The sequence below is a fragment of the Vespa velutina genome, chromosome 3 (assembly GCF_912470025.1).
Source record: "Vespa velutina chromosome 3, iVesVel2.1, whole genome shotgun sequence".
NCBI classification, from domain to species: domain Eukaryota; kingdom Metazoa; phylum Arthropoda; class Insecta; order Hymenoptera; family Vespidae; genus Vespa; species Vespa velutina.
In genome coordinates, this window is record NC_062190.1 from 6,422,918 (window position 1) to 6,445,004 (window position 22,087).

Below are 22,087 nucleotides of genomic sequence, written 5' to 3' on the forward strand. Positions count from 1 at the left end.
AGAGAATTGCCGGATGGAGGGTCATACCGGGGATCGAAGGGGCGGAGTCAGGTAGGTGCATGCGCAATGACGCATTTTTGATACTTAACCGTTGCTGTGTCTTGCTCTTCTATGCTAGTGAGGACTCTGTAGACAAAGTCACGCACGAAACATATAGTTGTAGCCGAGTCAGTACTCTGTGTGAGTGCGTTCCCGGTGCTCTTCTCGCTTCTGTTAGGTCTCGCGCTGCCAGAGTCTATCAGCCGTAAGCTTCGATACGGCAAGAAATGGATCTCGAGCAGCCGATATCGGAAACAAATTCCAATCTGGTAAGTTATGATTTCGTATATTTTAAAAAAATTATTCAAACGTACGTGTATTGTTTCTCAATTTACCCTCGTTTAACGGGACTTTTCTCTTGGTAATACCTATCGAGGATAGACGCGGAATTTTTCTAAGTCCCAAAATGGCGTCTGCGACTAAGTCCAACTTTATCATGAGCGAGCGACCTATCCAGACGTTAAGTCCAACGATGAGTTATGCATTCTCCTTAGGATTTTTATATTTTTTTTCAAACGATCATCGTGTATAATTTTGCTTGAATGATCGAATACAATTTTTTTTTTGTTTTCTTTCAGGAAAGACGGTCGAAGGAAAACAGTAGCGTTGTGGGTAATCATAATGGTGAGTTGATTTATTTGCAGCTGTAGTATGCGTATTCTCTTGTACGAGAGATCATGAAATTCGGGCGATTTAGGAGGCAAACAGTCGAGTTCCGATGCGACGAGAAGCGAACGGACCAACTTATCCTGCCAACGACCCAAGCGCTCGGACACGTGTTTCCACTCTGAGGAAGCCTTCGAAACTTACAATTTTTATATCGAAGATGTGAACTTCATTTTTTTTCGTTTGTTTTCTTTTTCATTTTTCTTTCTCATATCACATTTTATTACTGCCGAGAGTAAAAACAGTTTTTTACACGTTTCCGAGCTTTACGAGTCGAGACAAGTTGTTTGTACTCTTTGAAAGAAATTGAATATGATCGGAAATGAAAGTCTCGATCGTGTACGTACACGTATGGTGGTATATATTGCCAACATAGTTGGCTATATATAATAGGTGCTATGTAATATATTATCCATAGAAAATTATTTATGTTCCATTTTATTACGAAGATAAGTAAAATTAAATAGTTATGAGATAAAATGTTTAAAGTTTTGATGTATTACAAAATTTAAATGTATATTATATTAAATATTATTTTTTTCTTTGTCAACGCATATATATATAAATTATTTTATAATGATGCTCAGTAAGCTTACGTTTATATTATATAAAAAGAAAAATTTAAATATAAAAAATAATTAAGTTATATAAGTGATATAAGAAAGAAAGTTATTTATGTCGATTGAATGTGAATTTTATTTTATAGTAATGATGATTATAGTTTTTATATTTATAAAAGAGCAAATGTATTTTCCATATAAATAGGTTTATGTATATAACTTCTATTTGTTTCTATTTATTTATATGTTTATATAATGATGTAAAGACTTAAATATAACCCAAGTACAATTTACAAAATTTATATTTTTTGTTTAGATGCTCATATGAATGGCATGTCTAATGGATTTGATAGGAAAAGGGAACATAAATCTGAACATAAAGATAAGGAAAAGGAGCGATCTCATAAGTCAGAACATAGGGATAAAGACAGAAGTAAAGAAAAAGAAAAAAGTCACAAAAGTGATCACAGGGAGAAGGATAAAGACAGGCATAGACATAGTTCTAGTTCCTCCAAAGATAAGGAAAAGCATGATAGTAGCAGTAGTAGCAAGGATAAAGACAGGGAGAAAAAAAGTGGTTCATCAACGAGCAAAGAAAAAGATCATAAGCATAGCGGGTCGTCATCTAGTAAAGATAAAGAAAAAGACAGAAGTAAAGATAAGGATCACCATCATAAATCTAGTTCGAGTTCAAAAGAAAAAGACAGGTATCAAGAAAAAAAATGTTCTTTGTATATTTTGGAAAAAGAAATATATATATATTTTTTATAAATTTATTTTAGATATCATGTTTCCAAGGATAAAGAGAGCTCCAATAAAGATAAAGAAAGTTCAAGAAGCAAAGAGAAGGATAAGCATAGGCATAATTCATTGAGTTCAAATTCTCGTGAGAAGGATAAAGACAGAGATTCTGCAAAGGATAAAGAAAAAGATAAAAAACATTCATCGGAAAAGGATAAAGAAAGACATTCCAGTTCTCATTCTGGAGACAAAGAGAAACATCGTTCTTCTGATAGAGAAAAGGATAAACATAGTTCATCAACTAAGGATAAACATCGTCATGAAAAAGATAAAGATCGTCATAGGCATGAGAAAGAAAAATGTAGGTTATATTATACTTTTAACAAATAATTGATTGTTTTCTCTATATCTCTTATATTTAAAAATTTACAGCTAAACATCGAGAAGAAAGAGATAAAAAGGAAAAAGAAAAAGATGAAGTTAGAAATAAAGAAGATGTAGAAGTAAAACCCAATCATCTTATAAATGAAAGTTTTTGTTATAATCATGATATAAAACCAGACATAAAAGAGGTAAACTAGAATTTTCCTTTTTTTTTCCTTTCATATTTCTTTAACATATTGTATTAATATATATTAGGAACAAATATCTCAAATGGAGCAAGATGATGATGATGATGATAGTGGTGAGGAACCACATCTTTTTATCAAGGAAGAAGATGAGGATGAACCTATTAAAGATGAAGCTAGTATGGATTCAACAGATGGAAATGATACAAGACTCTCAGACCTTCATAATACAACTCTTAAAACTGAAGAAGAATCTGAGGAAGATGTACCATTGGTAAACATATTAATCTTAATTTAAATATTAAGATATATATCTAAATATATATACATCAATGGATTTTGTCCAATTTATATGATAATATTTACATTAGATTTTATGTACTATATAAAGAAATAGTTTATAACAGTTTATTTTCTATAATAGCAATAACACACATAAATATTATTAACTTGTATATAGTTTGCAAGATCAATGTCCACACCAAATGTTAAAAGAAAAGTTGAATCAGATGATGAAGAAGAACTTCCACTCTCTACTCGCAAAAAAACCAAGAAAACTGGTTCTAAGATAAAAAGAAAGAAACGGAAACATGAAGACGAAGAATCTGAAGTAGATGAGGTAAATTATTCATTGATATTTTCTATTATATGTATTTATATATATGATATGTATAATATATGTGTATTATGTATTATATTACTGAATATATATTGTTTCATAGAAACCAAAGAAGAAAAGTAATAAACCTATAAAAGGCGAAACAACTAGTCCTAGAAAGAAAAAGCAAGAAGATGAACAAGATGTTTGGAAATGGTAAAATATGTGGTACATTTCTTCGAATTAGTTTGGTTTATTCTTGGTGCATGATCATATGATCACCTAACCTCTTTCTGGTGTATTTCCCGCGTGTATGTTTAATCTCGCGCAATTGATTTTAGTTAGTATGAAAATACTGATCTATCTGTTGATTTAAAATGAAACGATTTATACATACAGTAATACTATATTCAATAAAAGTTCCGTTTAATAATATTCGTTATTACAAGAAATCGAAATGTGTAAATGTTCAGTCTCTTTTAAGGTTATGTTTATTTAGATCACATTTATTGAAACATTGATTTCTGTTTAAATTATTATAACTTAAATTATTAATGAATCACAACTTGATTTATAAAACGAAATAATAATAAAATATTATCTTAGGTGGGAGGAAGAAAAGAAAAATGATGGAACAAAATGGACTTTTCTAGAACACAAAGGACCAGTTTTTGCACCTCCATATGAACCACTTCCTCCTAGTGTTAAATTTTATTATAATAATAAAGAAATGAAATTAAGTGAAGGTGCAGAAGAAGTTGCAACATTTTATGCACGCATGTTGGATCATGATTATACGACCAAGGAAGCATTTAATAACAATTTCTTTCATGATTGGCGAGAAGTAATGACAGAATCTGAAAGAAATAAAATTGTTGATTTGAGTAAATGTAATTTTAAAGAACTACATGCATATTTTGTTCAGAAAAGTGAAGAAAGAAAAGCAATGTCGAAAGAAGAAAAAAAGAAAATAAAAGAGCAAAACGAGGAAATTCAAAAAGAATATGGTTTCTGTATTATTGATGGGCATAAAGAAAAAATAGGTAATTTTAAAATAGAACCTCCAGGACTTTTTAGAGGTCGGGGAGAGCATCCAAAAATGGGAAAGTTAAAAAAGAGAGTTTTGCCTGAAGATGTTCTTATTAATTGTTCGAAAGATTCTAATATTCCGAAACCACCAGATGGCCATAAGTGGAAGGAAATTAGACACGATCCTAATGTAACTTGGTTGGCTTCTTGGACAGAAAATATCCAAGGACAAGTTAAGTATGTTATGCTTAATCCTTCAAGTAAGTTGAAAGGTGAAAAAGATTGGCAAAAATATGAAACTGCAAGAAAATTAGCAGCATCAATTGATAAAATTCGTGCAGAATATAGAGAAGACTGGAAAAGCAAAGAAATGCGTATTAGACAAAGAGCTGTAGCTTTATATTTTATTGATAAGTTAGCACTTAGAGCTGGTAATGAGAAAGATGAAGATCAAGCAGATACTGTAGGTTGCTGTTCTCTGCGTGTTGAGCATATCACATTGCATGAACAAAAAGATGGAAAAGAATATGTAGTTGTATTTGATTTCTTAGGTAAGAATTTTTATATTAATGGTAATATTTAATATATAATTATATACATCTTTTTTCCGTTTTATTTTAGGTAAAGATTCTATAAGATATTATAACGAAGTGCCAGTAGAAAAACGAGTTTTTAAAAATCTGCAATTATTCATGGAAAATAAATCTCCTAATGATGATTTATTTGATCGACTGAACACTACAGTCATGAATAAACATCTGAATGAATTAATGGAAGGTCTTACTGCTAAAGTATTTAGGACATACAATGCATCATGGACGTTGCAACAACAATTAGATAAGCTAACAAATCCTGATGACACAGAGGCAGAGAAAATCTTGGCATATAATAGAGCTAATAGAGCTGTTGCTATATTATGTAATCATCAACGTTCTGTGCCAAAAACGCATGCAAAATCTATGGAAAATTTAAAAGCAAAAATAGAGGCTAAAAAAGAAGCTATAACTGAAGCAGAATTACAAGTAAAAGATGCAAAACGTGATGCGAAACATGGTTCAATTAAAGAAAAAGTGTATGTAATATTTTATTTGTAATATTTTCCTTTATATATATACATCAAGAATACATATTTAAGTGTTATTTGTCCCTATAGTGTTTATGAGAAGAAAAAGAAAACATTAGAACGTTTGAAGGAACAATTGACGAAATTAGAGGTTCAAGCAACTGATAGAGAAGAAAATAAAGAAATTGCATTAGGAACCTCTAAACTTAATTATTTAGATCCAAGAATTTCTGTTGCATGGTAAATATCAGAGTTTTATAATGATATATAAGTGCATATTTTAGATAAAAAAAAAATATAAAATAATTATTTTTTATTTAGGTGCAAGAAACATAATGTCCCAATCGAAAAAATTTATAATAAAACTCAAAGGGATAAATTCAGATGGGCGATAGACATGGCTGGACCAGACTATGTCTTTTAACCCCATAAAACACTGCTTTTATGTAACGACATATTTTTCGTTAAGAGTATTTAGTGAATTTCTGTTTTATTAGGGAAATACAAGAATGATATAATTTTTTGTATTTACATAAATAAATATAAGAACGGCTGGACACATTTTATATAGAATATTAAAATTGTAGTGAGGAGACTTGATATTCAGTATATAATTAATACTTAATAGCAGTATCAAATCGATCGCCTGGCAATCATGCATAAAAATTTTAGCGATCGTTGTATATCTGCGTATAGCGTTCAATTAGTCTCGTAAATAATCAAGAAAAATGAATAGTTTGATAAATAAAAAAGTAAGATATATTAGGTGACAATTTCTTATGCGTGTGAATTAGACAAATATCAAATTTGTGCGGAGTCTAAATTTAGAGGATATTTCGGATGCTTTTATAAGATAATCTTCTTTTAACCTCTAAGTTTAGATAAATATTTTATGTATGGGCTGTAGCACTGTAAATAGTATATTGTCGAAAATGTTGACAGCCACAATTAATTAAGTGCATCAAACTTATGTAAATGCAGCTATCAAATAGACAATTTATATTTCTTTTCTTCATTTGATTTTTTTGTACATATATAATAATGTCATTTCAAGTCATTAACATTTTCTCATTATAAATTAGAAAAGTAGACCTTAGTAGAACAAGCTAATTTTTTTGGTATAAATAACATTTAGAACGCAAAATTGCTCTGCAAACACGATTTGCATATAATCCCTTAAAGAAACTATTGGTATGGCGATCTATTTAAATAAATTATCGCTTTTGCGATCTATGTTTTATAAAAAAGAAAAAAAGAAAAAAACGTAGATTATCATAAATGTGAACATAATGTATGCCTGTATGATTAATTTTTCACATCATTTGTATACGTGATAACATTATGCACAATGGTGACAGTGATTCTAGAAAATACATTGACTGCAATGCATGAAAACATTATTTATACTTCATAGTCCATTGACAAAAATAAGTTTTACTATTTAACGTTGGAAGTGTTCTTTTCACGTGACCTAATATAGTTAAGTGACACTGTGTATTTACATATACATAAATATAGCATATATGTGTCACTCATATTTTACAAGATTATATTGTAAAACGTCATGTTTTCATACTTATTTGTATTAAAAAAAATTCCATAATTTAAACTTGATAGATGTTGATATCTGGATAACAGATAATGGGACTCAAGTAATGACGATTGTAAAAGACTATTTCTTAATTGTTTTGATGAAAAGAGCATCTCATTTAAATAGAGTTGATATAGGACTAATTATCTCAAAATATTTTTTCCTTTTAAACACAATTAAACAAAGTTAGTTACTTATAATTTATATAAGCAGCAAATTGCAATATACTACAAATGGTATTATGTGGAATAAATGGAACAATTTTGCAAATTCCTATTTTAAGAAGTGTGGCAATGTGTCAATATATATCTTAAATATATAGGAAATATTTTCTCAATTTAAGTAACTATGTATTAGCAATTCTGACTTTGCAGAACTGCCAATTTATTTGTTAATTACATATTAATTAGTCTGTTAAGTCATACATAACAGTTTCTCGAAGTACATGTACATTCTATCGTTCTTATATTTAATCATTATATTTAATCATTAATTGCACATTTAGATAGTAACTGTTTATGCGTTATTTTGTATTTAATGTCATCAAGTATAAGGATTCTTTTTAATATAATATTAAATAGAGAGAGGGACTGCTTATGTACACTTCAGACTAAAATATTTCTTTAGATTAATTTGTATATGAATATAGATAATATTATATTACTTAATCATAGATGTTGGAAAAAAATTGCAATATAGAAGACACTGTCAGGACAAATTATAAAATGCAATCAGTGTATAGATTTCCGATTCTATGTACACAATAATATATAATATAAAATTTTTAACTTTTACAAAACATAAGAATATAATTGACGTTCAAAATACAGCCGAGCCTGCACAAATTAAAAGTGTAGGTCTTGAATGTACATCTTTGAACATTATCAATCATTTCTGTACAATACTGAACTAATAAAAAACTACAGTATTGAAAGAAACAGGTTGTATTCATTAAATTCATTCAGTATAATATACGGAAAGAATACATGATACTAAGCAATATAAATACATATGTATTATTATATTGTCATATTCATAAATAACAATATAGAAAATTTTTAATATTTATCTGTAACAGAAATCAGTAAAAATATGTATTATTCAGTATCTCTTATTTTATTATTTTATTATTAAATGTCGAAGTATAATTAAATACTAATGATGTAGCTAAGATTTGTAAAATTAAATTAACATGCCTTATTATATTCCTTCATAATAATTTATTTAAAATAAGTGCATCAAATTTATAATAAATATTAAATAGTGTAAAAACTTATAAACAAAGCATTATAATTACTATGCAGCATGATTACATTGCGTACTATAAACGTACGATAAATGGTACTCATTTATCTCACTATATATTATATATTTACTATATTTATAAAAGAGAGATAATTTTCATTCTCTGGTAACATTATAATATTAATACTAATTTTTCTGCATTACTCGAGAGACAATGAAATATTTTAGTACGTTGACATAATCAGTACTGCAAGTATAATTAGCATTTTAGTTTATAAAATGTAAAATCTGTATGACTATAAACATTTTGGTTGATGTGTCAGAGCAAAATAATTACTATATCAATAAACTCTGTTTCTACGTATTTTTCATTATACATGATAAATAGACTAGACTATGATAAATCACTATTCTGTACGATCATCTTTTCTTTGCATAGCAAGAAAATATGTGTTCACAGAAACAAAGATATTTCTACTTTCTATTCACAGACAAATTGCAACAATGCAGATTTTGATTTGTTTATCTAAAGAAGATTTACACGATATAATTTTTATACATATTCTGCTGATACAAGGACATTTGCAAATATGATCTCATTTAATAGTACAAAATTGATGTGTAAATCATATAATATCATCATTGTAATTAACAAACTGCCACAATATTGTCAATAAACAAGATAAGAATAGTAAGAAAAAAAATAACATAAACACACAAAGTATTGCCATTTCTCATTATTATACACAAAATTTCGTTAAATTATGTTGATTCATATATAAAAAATTTCTGTTTTTAATATATTTTGTTTGTATTAAACAAATATTATAGTGCTATAAATGATATAGCAATACTCGTGTTAACAAGCTTTAATGATGCAAAAATTAAACAACAAAGAATATAGAAACAATCACGTGATATATATTTGTAATTGAAAACTATTTTTAATATCTTTTATATTTAATTTTTCACTGTAATTAGTTTGACATGGTCCCAGCCAGTCCACATTAATAGTGTTTTTTTATAGTATTACTAATACAGATGACAATTCAAGTTAGATTTGATATTTTTTACAAATCTAAATTGTGTCATATTAATTATGACCAACTAATCGTGAATTTTTATTATGTATATAACTTTGCATTGTTCCGATATATCTGTACCAAGCATAAATGCTTTGTAAGATTCAAAATTGCATTTGTATATAAGAACATCATACTATTAGTATAACTATATCTACGTGATCTTGTTGTAATGAAATGTTGAGTAATGAAAATTTTCTGCAAAATTTCCATAAAATCACAATACATATTTTAGTACAATTGTAAAAGTACGTGTAACTTACAGTTGTTCTTTGTTACTGCCATCATATTAATTATCACAATGCATTCGCAAGAAGGCACGAGATAAACTGGAAGATTTTGTTTCTCTAAATGTGCAATGTATATAAGGATGATTTGAAAATATAATCTCACTCAGGATCTGTTTCTCCTTCACCAGCAGGTAATATTGCAATGACACCAGCTGCTGCTACTTTTGCTTTGTATGTCTCCGGTTCGAACCAGCGAATCGGTGCCTGTGAAAGTTACATAAATTAATATAAAATTATTATATTTAATAACCATTGTAGGATAAAACAAATATGTTCTTACCTGTAAATGATACTAAAAGCAGCATGCTTTAAATTTACTAAATGTTATGCTGCCAATGCAAATATAATCATGCTAATTCAAGAACTTATCCAAAACATATTTTTGTATTATAATTATGTCTTTAATTTGTATATATATATATATGTATGGTTTAAACGGTACAGAGAATTCTGAATATATCATGATTAAAAAACGAAGTGAATCAATATTTTTTCACTTCATTTTTATTCATATATTATGAAAGAATAATATAATTTTATTACATATATATAATATATAATTTGTTATTGTCATAAAATTATTATACTTTAAAGTTTAATTATTATTATGGAAATTTTAGGTTTTATATAATATTACACACATTATTAATTTCGTTTTTAATATCTTTCATACTGGATACAAGCATTTACTTTTATTATAAACATTAAACAATCTTCAAGCAATAACTATAATAAGAAACAACAAAATTTTATAATCTCAGTAAATAATATTTATCATAGAATACAAGAAAAAATAGAAACGTAAAATATTTACTGTTTTATAATCAGTCTTAATTTAGCCACAGAAGTTTATTATAGCTTAAGTCAAATCTAGCTTAATATTATTTACTAAATCGAGTAATATCTGCAGCAGTTTTATAATGATTCCTTATCGACATTACATAACCAAGCATCAAATAAAGATATGAAATATAACAAAAATATAAATTTGAGTATTAATAACATAATAAAATAATATTAATGTTAACATGTTAAATTTAACAATAGTATTTTAAAAGCAAAAAGCTCATTAACAATGAAATTATTAATCAAATAAAGTTAACAAGAATAATATTTTGAATTATTTTACTTTTATGAAAAATGGCTTAAATGCGATACTTTGGCAATTATTTCCATGGTAATAGACTCTCTATTTAAGTATCTAATGTATTAGATTATTTAATAATATATAATATATGATATAACGTATATTACATATTATTTTACACAGAATGTGCATCAAAACATAACACAAAGATGTCGATCGTCTTATTGTTAATTTTACTTTCTTGTTATAAGAAAAATAATCTATGCATAAAGAGTATTGATATATTAAATATTAGTCATCTTGCAAGCAAGATTAGCATTAAAAATAGTGCACATTAGATGATTAGCATTACTATCACAGATGTCTACCTTACGAACAATATTCGGGCATTCCTTCTGTATACGAGCCCAATCTGCAGGAGGCCGTTTTGCATAAGGGCCTGTGGAACATAGCAGCAAGAACTCATAAGTGAGTTCTCTGATTTCTGGATCTGAAATTTTATTTCAAATCATTTGACTATAACTTAACTTTTCTTTAAAAAATATTAAACATGAATTATTTAAACAGTTTTGAACTCTAATTAAGTACCTTGATCAGATGACTGAAGTTCTGTAGCAAGATGTGATTTATATGTTTCTTCACTTTCAGAAGTAGCTGCACTATCCATACTTAATTCTCGTCCTAACGAAACGGTATTACTTGGAGTTAATGGTGTTTGTGACAAATTATTATCAGATGAAGCAGGTTTTTCGTCAAAGGTAAAATATTCTATTCCACTTCCAAATTGTTCAGAATCTCCTAAGAAATATTCATCCAGCACTAATTTTGCAGTCTAAGAAAAGTAAAAAATGCAATATTAAGTATACATAAAAAGAAATGTATAAAATCCAAATATTACAATAAAAATTCGTACCCTAACAAGATCCAAATTTGTTCCTGTAATCTTAAGGGATTGATTATCGACTGTAACTGTATATTTATATTCGCCAATACTGGCGTCGTTGGTGGAGAAGCTATGAAGGAGCGAACTTCTCAAACGAGAATTTTGTTGTTGGTGTTGTTGCAATCGATTACTTTCTTCAGATGCACTACTATTTAAAGAAGAGCTTGAACCTCCTATACCTCCTTTTTCTCCTCCACCTTGCTCCAACCGTACCGGAGATGCATTTCGTTGAATCGTATCCTTTATTAAATCCTTCGCATAACTAGTATAAATAGGCATTATTTAAAGAAATGTATTAAAGATAATAATTATTTGTAAGAATTTTTATAACAGTGAAATATATGAACTCACTGTATCTTGTCCTCGGAAGTACCAGTTATTTGGACAAGTCGTTCTTTAGCCCCAGGGTTTACTAAAAAAAAAAAAAATTTTACACATTATTATATACATTGTAATTACTAGATTCGGATGTAAGTTTTATTCTATTAATTAAAAACTTCTGTCTTATACTTATACAAGATTGTTAATTACAAGATGGTAACATTTTAAATGCTACAACATATCATATAACTCCAATCAAAAATATAATCAATTATTGGTGTTAAATATTGCTTTAACAATTTTTCTCAGATATATTACAAATACAATGTCATTACTGATTTGTAATTAAATTTGTTGAAATGAATACAATGTGGTATATTTGGCTATGATATATAGGTATTATATAACTAGTGTTATTGTAAAAATTTTAAATATTTCAGATAGTAATATAACATTTTTAAATCATTCTTGTGATGGTAATTATATTGCTATGTATGTAACTTTATTGACAAATGATTATTTCCAGCTTTTACTAATAATATATGTATCTCACAATAATTATAACTCTGATTAATCATTATTTAAAAAGCTGCAGGCACAATGCATGACAGTTATATATTGCATCATTGAACATACAGTGGCACATGCCATGATGATTTAAAGGATAAAGAAATAGTAACAGATTAAGCTTCTGCAGAACGTGTTCAAATTTTCTATATACCTTATAACTGTGACCTTCAGATAACCTTATGTTTTTGACCTTCAAATCAATATATCAATGATTTGAACATCTTGATATCCAAGTCTTGAACGTTGTAATGTAATTAATACTTGGTAGCAACTCACTTGGTAGCGTGCTTGAAATTAATAATTATATTACAGCAAAATAATGTATATACATATATACCTAAGATGATCACATCAAAGCTAAAAAATCATTTTATGTAACTTTGTAGTAAATCTAAAATAAAATTTATATTATATAAATAATAAATAAAAACAATCAAAACTTTGACATTTTTAGATTAAAACATACATTATGTAGTTATGCGGAACGTCTGATATTATCAGAAATCTATATATCTGTTTCATAAAACTATTTGCAAAATTGCAATTGTTCTTAGTAAATGATGCATGTAGTATGCTTGCAATTAAAGATAAATTAGTAATTATCAAACTGCTTGTAAGACATTAGGATTGAATTATTCATAATTGCAATCTAAATACATGTGATTAAACTCACAAATGTTAGAATATTAGGATATGGTAAGGAATTAGGTGTCATCTGATTCATCAAGTATTATTCTTATAATGCACGAGCACAATGCTGATAAGCCAATCGCAGATCATTGCTTTACCTCGCTGGAAGGAGATGATCGTCTGGCTCAGTTCTTCGATCATGTGAACACGACGCCCTTTTATTCCCATCACTGTATTTTTACGTACATAGTTTAAAAATGGATGGATAAACATAAACTGCACGAAATTAATTTAAATTGCAACTACATTAAGAATTAAATTTGAAAAATTTAACTTAAAAATTGTAATAAAATAAGCAAAATAAGTAATATTTAAACTAAACTAAAATAGATACTACTGGTTTAAACTAAAAATAAAAAAGAAAATTCCTAAAAAAATGCCTTTTTTTAAATAGAGCTAACATGGTATCCTCATATAATACGTTTTACTAGCAGCACAGACTCATATTACCTTACAATTGATATATAATAACTATGATAAATCATAATTTTGATTTTTTGAATAAAATTTGTAGTCAGTTGCATACCATTTTTTAATTTTGATATATAATTATGAATATTAAAAAACCATGAATTTTATTTACCTTTACCAGAATCACTGTTACGTATAACAACTTCATCCTTGCAATAATTTTTACCAGGAATCCGAGTAGGCTTCGCAAATTTGCCACTATTTTTTATTACTTCACCAGGACCCAAAATAGATGTAGCAGTAGGTGGAACTACCGTCAAAGGTGAAGCCAATGGATTCGCAAGTGTTTCTAGAGTTCCTTCTGTCTGTAAATATAATTTCAGTTTATAAATATGAGATTAGAATATTATTAAAAAAAAACAAAAATAATTCAATTACATTATCAAGATGCGATAATTTATGAGTATAATATACATCCATAGAGTCTGTGTGACGCCATTGTTTAGCTCGCAATTCTATAAGTTCCAGCAAATGAACCCTAGTCGTCAGATCTAGTCTCTCGTCTTGACTTCCATTCCTTATTGCGACAAAAGCTCTGTCCAGCTGATCTAAATATTACAAACATTAAAAATAGAAATTATGCAAAGAAATAATAGAAACTTAGATATGTAGTTCAATCTTCAAACAACAAATATTTAATACAAATTACAAATATACTATCTATTCTAAAATTAATTTAACAATAATATTTAAAAATAAAAATTTGTTCTTTTCCCTTTTCAATTTTGTTTACAAGGAATTAAAAAAAAAAGTAAAAAGTAAAGTGCGAAAAGAAAAATTATACCTTTGTAAATAGCTTCTAACTGATGTGCATAAAGTTTGAGATGATTACACATTGTAATCACATTCATTTGCAGCGTTTGGTCATGGAAGCCATTAGTTAATTGCATCGTAACATTGTCGATTAAGGACACTATGTCCTCCACTATTAAAAAAATATATAATTTTTTACAATAAATAATAAAAATTACAAAATCTCCATATACATAATACTTATCATATGAATGTTTTTGATATAAAAATAAAATTATATTTATATAGAGTCTAGAACAAAAAACTATTGTTTATATAGAACTTAGCATATAAACTAAAATATTATTAAATTGGAATTACATTTTAAATATTAAATATATATATAAAAAAGCTTTTGTATTTTAATAAAAATATAAAAAATTTTAAGTATACCTGTCGTGATCCGTCCATCGACGGTCGTATGGCGCTGATTAAGTTTGAGTGGCCGAGGTTTTTCGATTTTCTTGATAGTTCGTGCCCTATTCAGTTGTGTCGTGGCCATTGTTTATTACCTTCAAATAATTAACTGTTAATCTAAATTGAATGATATATTCGAAGGTACATTGAAAAAGTCAAAGTCAACAAATAAGAAAGACATCTGTCCTTTATTATATTTTTTTATTTTTATTTACTTTGCGAGTGAATCTAATAATAGTCGTAAAAATTTTAATAAAATTTCTATCAATTTAAAAAAAAACCGATTTACAAGCTTTATGAAATTGTCAATTACTTTGTATTATGAGAGAAAAGGAATAAAATAAAAAGAGAAATTATCGAGAGAAGGAAAAATGAATTACACGATCGTTTTTATGCGAAGGCGGCATTCGAGATCTAGTCTTCGTAGTCGACTCTAGACGACGCACTTCTGCGTCGCGCGCGATTTAAAAATAACCGTGAAAAAGAGGAACGCAAGAACGCTTTTGGTTTTAGGAATTAACGATTACGCATGGGAGAAAGAAAGATATTCGTTAAATATGTCAACTTAGATTATTTCTCACATGCTCCCGATAACTATGATATAACATCGATAAAATGTACTGTTTTATGAAGATAGGGTAAGTCGTTGAGGTATACGTAACGATAAAAATAATTTATGCTACAACCATATGTGTGTGAGGCCATGACATGCAGAAGAAAAGAAAGAGAGCGATGCAAACGAAAGAGAGAGGGAAAGCATGCACGATGTAGCAGGAGAGAGAGAGAGAGAGAGAGAGAGAGAGAGAGAGAGAGAGAGAGAGAGAAAGAGAGAACATAGAAATCGTGGGGGCGAGCCATTAAGATTAAGAGTGAGAAGGGGTAGAGAGTCGACAAAGGAGATAGGAAAGAAAGAGAAAGAGAGAGTTAGGGAGGAGAGAGAGAGAGAGAGACAGAGAGAGAGAGAGAGAAAGACAGAGAGAGAGAGAGAGAGAGAGAGAGAGATAAAAAGAGAGAAAGAGAAGAAAGCTTCACCCTTATTTTACAATTATACAAACGTAACTATAAATCTATTTAAATTATTTAAAAATAATATAACCTTTTTAGGTAAATTTAAGAATGAACAAAATGTGTCAAGTTAGGAGAAAGAACTTCAGCTATGTGTCAAATTGAAAGAGAAGAATAACATTTGACGTTTGAAGAGGAATAAATTGTTCTTTAAATATACAACAAACATTGTTAAACTTCACACGCTTCACACTTTTTAATCGTAAATCACCTACCACCTTTTCTCTCGTGCCACGGATCAACGACGGGCAAATCGTATGTTCGTAGAAATCGGTAAGACGTGTCGTCGACATCCACCGAAAAGTTAGTGCCAACTGGCGAAGGCATGCCAATATAACACAGAAAACTTACCGGATAAATTAACAGGAATAAAATATTAATATTTTCGTAGCTTCTTATTTTTGACATAGAATTTCGATACGTTAAAGAAATGTATATAAAATTAAACTATTATGAAAACGATTTATAAGTAGCGTTAATACTATATATAATTTGTATTTTATAATATATTGATGTCAACATAACGTCAAATGTATCGCTCTCTTGCGACATTTAGTAATATAATATTACATTAATCGTGGCAAATTGTGTTTAATTGTCCTTATTAAAAAAAATAGTAAATATTTAAAATCTTTTGAATTTATATAAATGCATAAGAATCGAGATGTTTTTTTTTTAATAGAAGGTATTTGTATATAAAATGCATAGTATGACATTGAAAACATTTTATTCAGTCTGTAAGAAGCATTCTACATGATGATCGTAATAATACGAACAGTAATAAAAAAGAAAAATAATAATAATGAAAACGATGATAACGATGATGTTGATGTTGATAAAAATGTAATAATAATTATAATAATGATACTGATGCCAATGAAAATGGCGATGACTTATGAGTTGATTTGACTTTATCGCGCGATGATGGCGATGACGGGATGACAATGACGATGATGACAATTTGATGACGATGACGATGACGACAACGACGACGACGTTGATGACGATGACGATGACGATGCTGATGACGATGACGATGACGATGATAAATTACTATTATTATCAAACGATAATAATAGTAATAATATTATTATTATTAGTAGAAGTAGTAATAGTAGTAATAGTAGTTGCAGTAATAGTAGTAATGATAGTATTAATCCATAATAATTCATTCATAATAACCATTTGTAATATACAGGTAAACTCTCTTACATGTTGAATTTTCATAATACATAAATTATAGAAAATTTACCAATAAATGAAACATTATATTTTCTCAGACTATGAATGTAGTCAATAAATTATTCCTATCTTGACTCTGCTGCAAAGATATTTTGTTTCTTTTGTATTCGGCAGCATTGTTGGATTTGAAGAACTACTTTAAAATCACTGTTTACAGTAACGTTTACATTCCTTAAGTCTTTCTGTACATTGATCAATCATATCTATCTACTATGTAGATACAAGAACATATAAAAAGAATTCAATTTCAAATAGAATAAACTTTATATATTTTTTAAATATAATACAACAAGCTGAAGAATTTTACTAAAAAAACCTCAGTATTAGTAAATATTTAAATAATAAAAAATGACATAGTGATGTAAACGAAACTGTTACAGTTTCATTACTGTAACTCCATATTTCTATTGATTTGAGGTAGTGTATTCAATATAATCCTATTATCTTGCTGCTATATGTTGTGTGCGGATATGTGTCTCATATGAATATCTTTTTTACACCCATACTCTCTTACTACAAGCCCAAAACATTGACGATTATATTGCTAGTATTTAAAACAAAACTTATTGAATTTATACTATTCTACAAGTCTCCCAGTTTATATTTTTATTGTAAATAATATTTCTTTCGGCGTAAATATATATATATTATATATAAATATATATATTATATATATATATATATATATATATATATATATATATAATATATATATAGTTTGTGTTGATATGAAAATAGTTGATTGATTGAAACAGACTGTGTATACTATAAATTTGTTCTGGGCTCATAGATCTCTTAGTTGTAAGGGTGCTTAGAAAATTATCGTCTATGCATGGAGTATGAAAAATCCAAATCACGGACAAATCTTGAAACTAATTGCGTTTATACTTTTGTTTCCTTAAAATGTAGAGCAACATTATACATACACTTGCAATCATTCATGCTCACACGCAAGTGTTATAACACAAATTATCTCAAAATTTTTCCGCTATTCGGTATTTCAACTTCATTACCAAATACGACAAGGCTGCTGACATTAGGCTTGCTAGCACTTGTAAATAATGCCCAGCAATTGTGCTATTTTGTTAGTTTTTTTTTTACATATTATTTCATGAATAATTTATCACATTTTAATCATTTTCACAGATTAGAAAAGAGGAGGCACATGTAACATCATGCCTTACCAAGATAGCTCAATCTATGAACACTTCTGTAAAAAATATAACATCTATGGATGGTTGAGCTCTTGGTTAGCATATAGCGAATTAACACTCTCAAAGGTAATGCGGACCACTTCTGCAGGAACGAGCAATGGACACTCATACCCAAGCGTGAACTGTGTTAGAAATCTACACAATATTGCATTTCTTTTATTTTAAAGGAGGTTCTCCTTTAATATGAAAAAGTCACCCTGTAATCTCATTTAGTAATATTTAAAAAATGGAACCTATTCAAGCGCAAGAGCTAAATATATCCCGCGATTTGATTGTACAGGTCTTATTCACTATTGCAGAAGTGATTTTCGCTCTAGTCTTCCTTTATTAGTTTGTACTTCGACGTGACATGTTCCCCCTCCTTAAAAACTAAATACTGCAAACTTAAACAGTACTACAGAAATTTACCATATCAATTTTGAATTTTGACACGATTATGTTATCCTTATATTATATTTAATATAAGTTTAACCACTTAATGAAATTAATTTTTAGTTAAAATAACAATTACAATGTATAAATACATTGCGAAAAGAAACTTAACATAAAATATGATTCACATCAAGATGTAATAGCCTCAACAGTTCACCAGGGGAAAAACACAAACGAAACATACATTTAATAGTTAAACTAGTAACTACTTTACTACACTAGACAGCGAGAAAATCCTAAGACATGCGATATCATACAATGAATCATTATTCGTAGAAGTTGCAAAATTTTTGCAGTTCCTAAACAGTATTCTTCCTTGTTAAACACGAATTTCGTAACTTTGCACTGAATGTCTTGTGATTTTTACGCTTTTGTAACAATTAATTCAATATCATTCCTCCTGCTATGTTATTGATTCCATTATTTATAGCTGGAGAATATCTCAAAATAAAGCAGACCCATTGCCTACTTTCAACTTTTATGCTTAACTTACAATTTTAGATCTTGGAGCCGAAATCCATTAGTCTCTTAACCATATACATGATGAGAATCTTTGTTTTATTAAATTAAGCTCGTATGTATCTCACATATATTATTGGAACTGTGTTTCCTCTCATACCAATATACTATTTCTTCTTTTTGATGGAATATTTCAACTCCACAGATAAAAATTGATTTCATACAACAGTTAAAGGTTAAAATCAGTATTAACTATAAGTATTAATTACACGACCATTAGTATGTCTTATACAGTAATAAATTACCATCGTGCTATTTTACTTCACCATCGATGGTAGTCTTTCATTACTAGATGTTATGAGTTATAGCATTATTTAGTAAACGAGTATTAGTGGCATCTGCTGTTGTCAAGAAGAAGTTAAGTAAATTTTGTTGCACGTTACCTTAATAATTAATGCTGTATGAAACTCTGCTCTATAAGTTACTATAAAGCTGATTTAGTGGTGCCGTTTTTTCTTAAAACCTATAAATACATGATAATATAACTTCTATATTAAAAGATGTACACTTATAATTAATAATTAAATATAAAAAAAATTTTTACTTCTTTTAGCTTTTCCCTTTTTCTGAGTTTTTCTTGTTTTAGTTGGTACAGATGAAGTCTCTCCAAAACTAGTAATTTCATCACCAAGAGTACCAAGAGTTGTTATCTGACGGCGTCTATGTTTTTCTTGTTTTGTAACAGGTAAACGTGTCATGTAGTTCTCTTCGTATTCGATCTTTCGTTTGTTCTCACGCCCCAAACTAGCTTGTTTTTCAATTAAACCTTGTGCATCCTCTATTGGTGCATCTAGGTATTCTTCTTTCAATTCCCTTAACACTGCACCTGAGACTGCACGTCTACGGGCTCTTTCACCAGCTTTACGCGTCTTTTCTGCTGCTGTTTCATCTCCATCTATAAAAACAAAGATTTTGTATTATAAAAGAAATCAAGAAAAAAAAGTACTACATTATTAATGGCTACTATTACAAACCATAGTGAACAGCAGCAAGTTTTGGTGGCACATAGATATTTGATTTCCTGCTTTGAGATGATTTAAAACCATCTTCATCACCGTCTTGATCACTATCCGACTCTTCATCAAAACTATCAATTTTTGCAATTATTGCATCAGGATTTGCTTTAAAGTTAGTGGGATCATTACTGTTAGTGGTACCAGTTACTGCAGTCTTAACAAGTTTATCTATCTGATATTTTAGCTTGTGATCTATTGGTCGGATTTTTTCTAGGACTGTCCTGATTTCAATAAGGCGATCGATAGAGGGGTCACCTTCAATACGTTCACCTGAACATTTTCTTAAAACTACGTAAGTTAAATTAATAAGATAAGAAAGTAACATATGATATTTCATTTCTAAGAAACTAAGACCCTTATCCGTAGAAATTTCTCCATTTTTTACACGAACCAACATATTATCTACAAGTTGGTTTACTTGTAGGACATTAGCATTCATTTCCCCAAGCAGGCGAAAAGCCTGTGGGAGATCCCTTTGTTCCATTTCATCAATTGCCTACAAATACAATTTATAACATTCAATAATTAAATTAAAACTGACATTTAATAAATATTATAAAAATTATAAAAAAAAAATATATTGAAAACAATATTTAAAATAACCCTTTGTTCATAATGTTTTTATATTACTAACAAAAAGACATTATATGCTGTAATATATATGTATATCTTGTTATGAGAAACGTACTTTCATATCTCACATATGTTTGTTTACACTTTAATAAATATTTTTTCGCCTTTAGAACACACCACGCGTTATGTTAAAGATAATCAAAATTGAAAATTTTAATTTCACTGTATGTTTATTTCAATATTCACTACATCCCATTTAAAAAATGAAAACCGCGCAAAATTTCATCCAGGAAATTATGATGTACACTATGTTCAAAGACAATGTAACAGAAATATTAAAGTAAACACTTAGTTTTTAGAAAAATGTCTGCCTTGCGAATATATGGGAAAAAAGCGCAATAATCTGCTGCCATCTTTCCTATTTACTAATGGATGACAGCGGAAAAAAAAAAAAACAATAAAGAATTCCCAATAGAACTGACAGAAAAATGCATTCATTTAGGAATAAGAAATAAAAATTCATCAATGTAATTTGTTCAAAAGTTTGCACTTACTTGTACCATTGTTCTGCAATAAAAATTAAACGAATAAATGCATATCTAAACAACGTAACTTGTAATTAAACGAGTCCCCACGTGGGACGTTATTTTACTTTTCCTGGGTATATTTTTTCTCTTGGAAAAGCCTGGTCAAAACACCAACTGTTGTGTAATTAATCGTATAAATATTACTTTTCATAAACATAAACTCTTATTGAACATAGAAATACTATTCTAAAATATAAATTTATACAATACAATTAACAAAATGTTTTATCTACTTAAATAATAAAGTGTCTTCACGCTGAATCTACTTCCTTCATCTAAGGGTATTAAAAAAATGCGGGAATTTCAATCTAGACGTTTATAAAATTTTTTTGATATGGTTACGGTAAACTGTCACATAATGCACGAATAAAGTATGATCTTCACAGCTAAAATTTAAAAAAAACATATAAGAAGATCCTGATATAAGTAAGTTCAATAAATACAGAAATGGAATACGCGATATTGAAGCAATTTTAATAGAAATACAAATATATGATAATATCTATGATAAAGGATGATTTTGATTTTGATCCTTATATTTGTAGTTACATGTGTTTTTATATTTATATTGGACTTTAGACATAAATTTTGGAAATATCTCTGAAATACTTATGTACATTAATATATAAATCGTATATCTTCTTAATATTAGTATATATCATATAACGCACTTCT

General features: G+C 28.3%; 3 protein-coding genes and 1 long non-coding RNA gene across 7 annotated transcripts; 2 read left to right on the forward strand and 2 right to left on the reverse strand.

Annotated features, from left to right (window-relative positions):
- Positions 1-51: 51 nt before the first annotated feature.
- Positions 52-8,465, forward strand: LOC124948149 (DNA topoisomerase 1). Of its 3 annotated transcripts, none has more exons than XM_047491361.1 (12): positions 52-308; positions 618-663; positions 1,582-1,972; positions 2,048-2,367; positions 2,439-2,578; positions 2,646-2,849; positions 3,036-3,194; positions 3,298-3,389; positions 3,780-4,753; positions 4,824-5,274; positions 5,356-5,505; positions 5,587-8,465. In XM_047491361.1, the coding sequence occupies exons 1-12, from the start codon at positions 267-269 to the stop codon at positions 5,687-5,689; spliced, it is 3,072 nt and encodes a 1,023-aa protein (XP_047347317.1). In that variant the 5' UTR covers positions 52-266; the 3' UTR covers positions 5,690-8,465. The 3 variants fall into 3 exon arrangements, with proteins under 3 accessions (XP_047347317.1, XP_047347318.1, XP_047347319.1); XM_047491362.1 differs by having other exon boundaries at positions 623-663; XM_047491363.1 differs by lacking the exons at positions 52-308; positions 618-663; positions 1,582-1,972; ... (2 more) ...; positions 2,646-2,849; positions 3,036-3,194 and having other exon boundaries at positions 3,298-3,401.
- Positions 5,274-14,865, reverse strand: LOC124948150 (eukaryotic translation initiation factor 4E-binding protein Mextli). 2 transcript variants are annotated; one of them, XM_047491365.1, is made up of 10 exons: positions 14,741-14,865; positions 14,340-14,480; positions 13,934-14,103; positions 13,668-13,860; positions 13,183-13,254; positions 11,855-11,915; positions 11,474-11,765; positions 11,149-11,392; positions 10,929-11,050; positions 5,274-9,677 (listed from the first exon to the last, which is right to left on the reverse strand). In XM_047491365.1, exons 1-10 carry the CDS (start codon positions 14,847-14,849, stop codon positions 9,573-9,575), a joined length of 1,509 nt encoding a protein of 502 aa, XP_047347321.1. In that variant the 5' UTR covers positions 14,850-14,865; the 3' UTR covers positions 5,274-9,572. The 2 variants fall into 2 exon arrangements, with proteins under 2 accessions (XP_047347321.1, XP_047347322.1); XM_047491366.1 differs by lacking the exon at positions 13,183-13,254.
- On the forward strand, positions 10,186-17,113 carry LOC124948153. The gene is made up of 2 exons (XR_007100608.1): positions 10,186-15,402; positions 15,869-17,113. It is a non-coding gene; the product is annotated as an uncharacterized LOC124948153 (long non-coding RNA).
- On the reverse strand, positions 14,750-21,508 carry LOC124948152 (neuroguidin). Its single transcript, XM_047491369.1, has 5 exons — positions 21,380-21,508; positions 20,211-20,748; positions 19,781-20,131; positions 19,620-19,699; positions 14,750-14,873 (listed from the first exon to the last, which is right to left on the reverse strand). The coding sequence occupies exons 1-4, from the start codon at positions 21,386-21,388 to the stop codon at positions 19,674-19,676; spliced, it is 924 nt and encodes a 307-aa protein (XP_047347325.1). The 5' UTR covers positions 21,389-21,508; the 3' UTR covers positions 14,750-14,873; positions 19,620-19,673.
- Between the last annotated feature and the right edge of the window lie 579 nt (positions 21,509-22,087).